Source organism: Syngnathus leptorhynchus, chromosome 21, assembly GCF_054491065.1.
Source record: "Syngnathus leptorhynchus isolate UIUO chromosome 21, UIUO_Slep, whole genome shotgun sequence".
NCBI classification, from domain to species: Eukaryota; Metazoa; Chordata; class Actinopteri; order Syngnathiformes; family Syngnathidae; genus Syngnathus; species Syngnathus leptorhynchus.
In genome coordinates, this window is record NC_141215.1 from 1,553,020 (window position 1) to 1,562,202 (window position 9,183).

General features: G+C 43.2%; 1 protein-coding gene across 1 annotated transcript; it reads right to left on the reverse strand.

The window, feature by feature from the left end:
* Nucleotides 1-1,446: 1,446 nt before the first annotated feature.
* On the reverse strand, nt 1,447-8,717 carry btg1 (B-cell translocation gene 1, anti-proliferative). The gene is made up of 2 exons (XM_085902287.1): nt 8,175-8,717; nt 1,447-5,376 (listed from the first exon to the last, which is right to left on the reverse strand). Exons 1-2 carry the CDS (start codon nt 8,317-8,319, stop codon nt 4,973-4,975), a joined length of 549 nt encoding a protein of 182 aa, XP_085758413.1. The 5' UTR covers nt 8,320-8,717; the 3' UTR covers nt 1,447-4,972.
* Between the last annotated feature and the right edge of the window lie 466 nt (nt 8,718-9,183).

Here is a 9,183-nt window from a genome sequence, read left to right on the forward strand (position 1 = left end):
TACTGATGAGATATCAGATTTCAAGCGGCTGTTTACAGTCACCTCAGTGTTCATATCGCTTTTCGCTTATAACTGACAATCTCACACCACTAGTTTAGGAGATGAGCTTTGTATGCAATTATTATAACGAAGCAATAGCAGTCAACACTTTCCAGCCAAGATCATCTGACATGTTCAGACAGCGATCAAATATTTATTTAAGATGAAACCACGGGGTTGCAAAATAAGCCAGTCAAATGTAAACCACGTGTGCTCAATTTGACTGTTAGAAAAACAAAAAACCTTTATCCCATTTATTGGAAAAAAAAAAAATCCAAATGGCACCAAATAATTCACATCTGTCTCCTGTTTAAAAGTTCACATTGTTTGGGGTTGCCTTTAGGAGATGTTGTTTTTCACACAGAGACAAAATGTAGTTAAATGTTTTTGGATTTACACATAATTCTTGACTAATATCTTACTCTGTTAAAATGTGTTTTTGATTATGAACCAAACACCAACAAACTGTTATTCTGCAGTCTCCCTTCTATCATGGAGGTTACATTTCATATTACCATAATAAGTGAAATCCATGATAAGGAAAAAACTGTAAAGTTATTTACAAGGGTTTTTTTGTTGAAGTTTTAGTCACGCTTTAAAAACAATCCGGCACATTTGTGTGTATATATAAATATATGTATATGTTGAGAGAGAGCAATTTTACTAGATAATTGTAAAAACAGTAAGTAACAATAATTTAAAAATAAAATGTACGATCCAGCGCGACCTTAAAACGTAAATAATTTAGTGGCAGTTAACTGTATATTCATTTGTATATTACATACTAATGTTAATGCCAATTACAACATGGAATATTTCATCAAAGTATTTAATCAAAGGTTTTAGACACATAACGTTCCTTATTATGAGCCTTGCCTCCTGCTCTTCCCCTCGTTTTGCCTCCATTATGTGCTCAAACAGGCTGGATGTGTTGCGCTCGAGATCCCAGTGAGCCGAAATCGGCTCGGAACTTTTGCTTTTTGCAAAGTCAGCAGCCCCGCCATGTATAATTTTCAGATTTCCACGCTTGTCTTTTGATTTAAATGTTGGAAGTACTAGCTGTCCCTGGAAGGAGGCCGGAACGCCATAAAAAAGCAGAAAATAGCTTTTTAAACGTTTCAAAACAATGTTTGTGCCATTAATTCTCATTTGTTGACCATTTTTGGTAGGGTAATGTGTAAGTGGTAAACTTAAAACGTTAAAGGAGAGGAGAGTATATTATTAAGACAGAAAGAATGTTCACAGGATCTCCCTTCCAGTTTTTTTTGGCTCTGATGTCCAAGTCCCAGTTCCAAAACACTGACATGGTCAGGTCCCAATCTGGACTACAGTCTGTTTCCAACATTAAAAATTCCACTTTTAAATAATGCCCCCAAAACAGCCAAATAATGACAGTTCACACAGATGTATGATGCCAAGATAGGAAATCTTTTATTACAGAGAAAAAAAACTTTTTCTTCCAAAATATAGAAATCTGTACAACTTCCGCACAATCAATTTACATGAACTGTACAAATTTACAGCAGTTCATCGCAACATACCCAAGGAAAGAAAAAAAATAATAACACGATAACGATGACATGAGATCACAAACTTTTTCTTCTTGGGTAAGCTCAGATTTTTTTGTCTGTTTTCTGCTTTTATATGTAAATAGAAAAAGGGGAGAAAAAAAAAGGAAAAGAAAATGAACAAAACCAAGGATACTTCTACGATTACAGATTCTGGAAACATTTTTTTTTTTTTTTTTTAAACAACCAAAACAACTTTGGTCCTTGCCAACACTTTCTTCAAAAATGGCTTCACTTACAAAAAGCATTAACCATGTTAAAAGATGACTTAGAAAAAGGAACAAACCCAGAGAGGAAAAAAAAAAAACTCAATTATTGGCACTTTCCATATGTTATGCACTCTACCATCGCTTGTACAGTTACGTTACATTCTACAATATGTAAAACACCTCAAATGTGAAAGTGGCAATAATTCAACCAGTTGATGACAATATTGACAACAGCTACAAAAAAAACCCAACAACAACTGTTCCCTTTCTATATCACATCTTAACACGTTTAACAAGCTTTTTCCTAAGAGTCTTATATTGAATGTCCCAGGCCTGAGTTTGGCAATACATTCCAGGAGAGACTCTTCTCGTCTCCAGAAGAATTTTTTTTAACATTTTTAGTGCATTTAGTGTGCTATTTTACCTCTCACTTTATTTATTTATTTTACACCAAGCACTCTACGACAATTCTGTAAGCTATGTACGCACGAGGTGAATGGATGCAATTGAAAATTATTACTCTTATCGTGGACGTAAGCCGATTTTTTTTTTGTTTGTGGTGGTAACGGTTGAGAAGGCGTCAAAGAGGATTTGGTTGTTTTCTCAAATTTTGGATCTTCAAACGGATAAAATATATAAACATTTTAGGGAAGAGGAGGGGGGGGGGGGGAATCTACCAGTGTGACCAAGACCATAAAATAACTAGCATAATAATGTGTGACACGTATCGGGAGATGGTGGGAAGAAACTAAACCAGCTCCTCTTTTGGACAACAACAAAAATATCGTGCTTTTTTTTTTTTTTTTTAAACCCCAACACGGTGCTGACGAACATATCAGCAGAGGGTGAGGCAAATAGGGGGGTAGCAGTGCGTCAGAGGCTATAGCTCGATTACCCATGATCCTCTCAGGCTTAGGGGAGCTTAAAAACACCCAGCCTGCTGTGACAGATACGGCTCCAGAACCGGGTGTGGGTGCAGCCGTCACATCCTTTCATATGCATGTAAACAATGATGCTACTCAGTAATTAAATGCAGCGCGATCCAGTGAGATGAAAACGAGACAACGACGGTAGGTAACCCTCAATTATTCATCTTTCGTCCGAGTTTCTCGCTCGCCCCTCCCCACCGCAAATCGCTTCCATGTTTGTATGTGCTGGTTTATTTATCCATCACTGTGAGGGGAGGGCGGAAGGCATCCGGGTGGGGGGGAGGCTGAATACGTTTGAAGCTAGGGAGGGCCGGAGGGATTTTAGCTGCCCTGGACAAGAGTCCGGCCCTGGCCCTACCCCGCTTCTCTATCACAAAACAGACCCCCCCCACACACACACACATTCCGGTATTCCTCCGCCGACTCCACCATGGGTGACGGACGGTGATATGTGTCACATTAAGTCTACCTGCACAAGTGCGGTTAGGATGGCGGTATCAGGCTAGCAGTGCTGGCATTGCTTTTGGCTGAAAGGGAGGTCTGAGCTGGGAGGGGGTTGGGGTGATATGTGGCACTTGAGGCACTCAAAAGTCGGGCGAGGGGGAGGGCAAAGCTGCCGGGATGTGTTTGAGGGCAGTCGAGACCATCAGGTTGTCTGGCAGTCGTTTTGAAATTAATAATGGCTCATAATCATGAGAAGAGGTGAGGCAAATGCACCTCCAAAGCTTATAAAAGGACTTCCATTTTAAAAAGTAAGGGCTCTTGGAGATCACTGATACAAGTGAAATAAAAGGCTGACAAGTCAAAAATGAACCTCTGACAGTGCTCCGTGCCCCCCCGTCTGTGACTTAAGTCCAGACCCTTGGGAATAAACCTATCAGCTTCATGAACAGTGCCACGAGAACACCACGGCTTCTCGCCTACCGCCAACAAACATCCTCCATCTTCCAATCAAAAGCTCTGAAATGTTCACAAATACAGTGTTTAAAAAAAAAAAAAAAAAAAACGCTTTTGAAATCCAGAGTCTCACACTTTCCATCGGACAGACAGCCGTCTATTCCAACCGGGAGAGCTACAGTATGAACAACAGATGAGGAGGGTGGGACAAAAAAAATGGTGTAAAAGTTGACATTCGATTGGATGGAATGCAGGCGATTAAAAAAAAAAAAAGTACACGTCCCACACAATCTAACGTCAAAGTGCATTCACTGACAATTCGAAAAGATTTGGGTAGAATTGGCCCTTTCCTCTTTGCTACACTTTGAAATTTGGCGAAAACAGGAGATCATATGGTGGAAGGAAAAGGGGGGGGCAAGCACAGGAACTTGATTGTGAATTTCAACAACATTCATTAATTTGAAGGGGGGGGGGGCGTGACAGGTCCTCTGACCTCCCCCAGAAAGCTACACAACATGGTTGGTGGGATCGCAGCGGACACGCTGGTATCCATAGGTAACAGGTGTCGCAAACACTTGCACTTACATACAGACCGGGAATAGTTTGAGTCGCTGAGGGAGGAAAGTCGAGGATGTTAGCTCCAGTCGCTTGCGGGTAAAGATTCCCTGTGGTCCAAAATGGTGATTCTATAGAAAATCAAATTTCCATTAGCGTTGCTCTACCTCGATGGGCTAAACCCTCAACTTCCTCCTCAATGAAACAACCTCAAAGTTTGGATATCAAGGGGGATCATTTCTAGGAATAAATTCCTGCACAATTTGGCGTTTTTTTTGTTGTTTTTCTTCTGTGGTGTGTTTTAGCATGTACCCATAACCACAAGTAGCAAAAGTGCAAAGTCAATGCTGACAGGCCCTTGAGGGATGAAGTTTATCACCATGTTTACAGTCGAGGGGTGTGGTGGTGGTGGGGGGGGGTTCCCGATCGGGTGGTGTAGCTGCCCCAACAGTTCCATCTCCACAAGAACTCTCCTAAGAAAATGGAGTACCCAGCTGATCCAATGACACAACAGAAGAGATGATAACGGGTGGTGGTGGTGGGTGTGTGTGTGGGGGGGGGGGGGGGGGGGGGAGTATCAAACCTGCAAGGTTTTCATCACTTAGTTGATAAAGCACATCCTCAGTTTTTTTTTTCTTTTTTTTTTTCCTCTTTCATTATTTCGTTTCATATTCTTAGCTTTTAAAAAGGCTCGCCCTGATCCGGTCAAATTCATGTTGACTGGCCAAGGTGTGACCCTGAACGACTATTAAGCCCGGCCGAAAGTGCGCGCCGTTTAACTGGACACAGTCATCATGTTGTAAGCTTTGGAGGGACTAGCTCTGCCCAACACCATCAATTCCTCCTTGCAGCTGATGTGACTGTCCACCATAGGGTTCCCCGAGCCGCCGTTCCCCGAGGGCGAGCTGGCGATCGCCGTTCCCGGCATGACCACCGGCATAGGCTGAGACTCGTACAGGACGCAGATGGAGCCGTCCTCACCGATACGGTAGGACACCTCAAAGGGGTCCACCCAGAGGGTGAGCTCGCTGGGCAACAGCAGGTAGAGTTGCTGGATGGTCAAGCCGATACGCTGGCCCGCCTGCCCCACCAGTGGGTCCATCTTGTGGTTGATACGGATGCAGCGGTACCCTGAACCTTTGCAGGGTCTGTCCGGGAACCAGTGGTGCTTGTATTGTTCTGTCAGGACACAAAGAAGAGGATACAGGTTGAATTTACGGTAGTGGTGGGAGGGGGTAAACCTAAAACTTGGATACACCAAATAGAAATAAGGCAAATTACAGGAGGTAAACAAACACTAATGATTGTTTTAACGCAAGCTAATGCTAACATTAGTGCACGTCTATCAGCAGCAAATGCCACTCCCCAAAAAAAAAAACTCCCTTCATACACAAACACCTTCCTCTCTTCAAAGGCTGCTCAGGTGCGAGTTAAACAAGTTTTCGACGGATTTGCGCTAATTTCGAGACTGGTTATTTTGGTCTGAAAAAGTCGGAAACACGTCAAAATTCTCATCCTTATATGGTGCCTGGCAGACTGGTGGAAAGTGAATGAATTGAGGTTCACAAAATGGATCTGGCTCGTATTACAAATTTACAACACTGTTGCTTTAGGAGTGAATGGATGTTATATGATCCTGATGTACAACAAAATAATTGATTGGATCATATTTGTATGACTGCACCTCATTGGTACTTTAGAACTTTTGATAGTCTGTCTCAGATAGTAAGTGCCTTTAGTTGTGGATAGTCAGTCTAGATCTCACTAAGTGCAGTTATTGTCAGGGTGCAGCCGTACAGACGAGAAGAAAAACAGCACCACCTGTTAAGATCCTGATAAGCGGGCCATAAAACAGGCGTCCGACAGCGCCCTGTGCGTACGTGACAAAAAAAAAAAGACTCATTGAATTGCACAATCCCTCCCCCGACTGCCGTCAGTGTCACAAAGTCTCCCATGACTGGCTGAACAAAAACACAGAAAGTCCAAGTCTCAGCCAGCCATCTGGGAGGCGTGGCACCGCCCCCTCTTAAAGGAACAGGATCTTGTTTTTGTGCAAGTTTTTCCACAGTAAGGAGTGACGCCATCACTTTCATTTCCCCTTTGGGCTTTGACTGAAAGTGTTGTCGCTTGGGCGTATGAGGAAGAAAAAAAAAAGTACACAACATCTCACTCATCTGGACGGCCATTTGTGTGGAGCTTTTCATTTATCGAGGGACACAAAAAAAAAATACTCCAGTCTACTTGGATAGAGCTCATCCATATTGAAATTCCCCTTGATGCAAATGAAGAAGTGAAGTAGGCTCATGTACAGGGCACCAGAATAAACCCCCAGCCCCATACACACACACACACACACACACACACACACACACACACACACACACACACACACACACACACACACACACACACACACACACACACACACACACACACCTTCCTTCCCTGCCTCACTGATGCAAATACAAATCGAATGGAAAAGCACTGGTGGGTCTGTCGGGCTGAGCCACAAAAGGCATCCAACCTCCAAACCCCCTAGAGCAGCTGGGATTGGAATCAGCTCTGCACAGCCTATTCTTAAAAACCAGGACACAAAGAGCGGGGGGTGGGAAAGCTGGAGTCAGACGACGCACTTAACGCCGAGAGTTGAACAAAAGACGCTTATTTATTCACACATGAAATACTATAGGGTGAGTTTTTCCAGGCCCGTCTGGTATAGCAAAAATTTAACACAAAAGAGATGCGGTCATCCCCCTTCACACAAAACAGAACAGTTTTCTGTATTAAAAAAAAAAAAAACCTAATTCCCGTACATGTTGAGTCTATTTTCAGTTCCCCCCCCCCGCCAATGACGTCACATCCACCCCCTGTCTTTAATGTCCTGCTATAGGCTCCACCAAAACATCCTCCTCCCCCACCGAGGCAGGATCCATTTTGCAGAAACTTTTGTGTTTACAAGCCAGCCCACTGAGTTGGTTTTTTTTTTCTTCCCCCCATCGACAAAACCTCGCATATATGTAGTATATATGAAGTTAAATATCGAACACTGCGGTCTTTGTTGCTCAACTTTGGAATGATATGACACGGTCACACAAAAAGATGATTTCACATTGTTGCTTTTGCCTGTTTCGAAGGAGTTAAGGGGTCCCGTCTCAAATTTTACTGCTGGATATGTGGGGGCTGGGGGGTTGTTATGGAAGAAGGCCTTAATGGTCTGAATGTAGGTCATCATCCGCTGTTCCATACTGAAGCGAAGCAGATGTATGGCAGATTTACACCAGGGCCAGAAAAAAACAAAAACGTAATTCCCTAAAGTAGGACTCGTTACTCTAATTCTACTTATATGGATAATCATACCCATTATGACGTCATAACAAGTACCAAAACCTTAGTTAAGGTATTTAGTCATGTTTTGTCATGTAATTGATGAGTTATCAAAAATATATTTATTTAGGATAGCAATCTTTAGGATGTGTAAAAGAAGTGGAATATCGATAGTATCAAGCGCAATTATATAATTATAAGGGTAATTTTGTGTGGTTATTTAATTATAAACGAAAGCATTACGTAATCGTGCAAGCGTCTCACTGTTGTTGTCGAGCTCGGCGCACTTCCTTGTCAACCCCCCCCAGTTCTTTACTAACAAAGTAGGTCGCGTCGAAGCTCTCCGTATAGGTTCTTGACAGCAAAATAATCGATTGTGATAAATGAACCGTCGAATTGTGCGATTTGATCAGCCATTATCCCCGATCTGTCGCTTTCTTGGTGCGCAAAGCTGAGCGCTCTGCTGGCGCTGATAGTGAGAATCCGCCGAGAACAAAGAAGGCTTCTTCTGGCTCCCCCACGGTCCGATTCCAAACCGAATTCAGAGCTCATTTTAGCGCCGAATGAAAATAAAACTCATCTTTAGTGAAATTGTTATGCACATTGTATTGTTTGTTTGGATGGAATCTCACTAAAGAAGAATTTTTACTCACCTGACAAAATGTCTTGTAGACTCTGGTTGAATGTTTGGACTTGCCGATCGTTTACGTGTCCTTTTACCCGCAGAAATCGCGACAAAAATCCCACGGCGGCGTTGATTTCTGGTTTCATGGTTCCCCGGGCACAAAGGGTATGCATTGAGGAAGGCAAGGGCCACGGCCTGTGTGCGCTTTTTTCCGTTCACTATGCGCTCGTCGGTGCGTCTTTTTTTCCACTTTGAGCCCAAACCCAAGTGCGGTGGTCCTGTGCTCATTTAGTGCGCAGTGTGTCGTGGTAGGCCGGCTTGCTATCTTAGCGGAGATCCGCTGACACAGTTGACCGATAGAAGCCTGTTGTTGGTAAATACCACACAAAAAAAGGGGGAGGTGGTCTTCAGATGGGTTCCTTCCGCACTTCACCAGTCCTCCCTTTCCACAGCCCTCCTCCAAAGTGAAGCTCCGTTGAATGGGTAGAGAGATTTTATACCGCCTCCCCCCTTTCTCTCTTTCTCTCTCTCTCCACTCCCTCACCCAAAGGCGACGGCACAACCTGCTCCAGCAACAACAGTTCACCAATGGCAGCCCCCGCAAGCGTCTGACGAGTCACATATAGGGAGGAGTGTTGCGCGCACGTCACCCGTTCTGGAAATAAACACAACCACATAGCGTGAAGTCGTGTTGCGTCTGGAGCCCGTCAGTTATCGGAACTGAGAGCGAAGAGCCCCAACTGTCTTTGTTTTTGCTCTGAATAAGCCAGAGTTTGCAGCTTTATTGTTGTGGATTTAAAGTTGGTTGATCACCAAATTTGCTTGGGATTGGGGAGAAAAAAAAGGTGTTGACTCTGTTACTTACTTTCCAATGTCATAGAAGTGTAAAAAGAAGTTAATATATATCAACTTTAATGATAAGTCAGTTCTTGGGTGCTTTGCTTCAAATGTGTCCCAAGAATATTCTTCTGAGCAGTACACTTTGTAGAACTTCTTATGCCCCTCCCCCGCATTTCCATTCCAATAGCTCCTAAATT

Bases quoted from the DNA above. Each gene is read 5' to 3' on its own strand.
- btg1 (XM_085902287.1), bottom strand. From the start codon at position 8,319: ATGCATACCCTTTGTGCCCGGGGAACCATGAAACCAGAAATCAACGCC. The intron at 5,377-8,174 runs GTGAGTAAAAAT...GTGTCCTGACAG, and splicing joins TCTACAAGACATTTTGTCAG to AACAATACAAGCACCACTGG.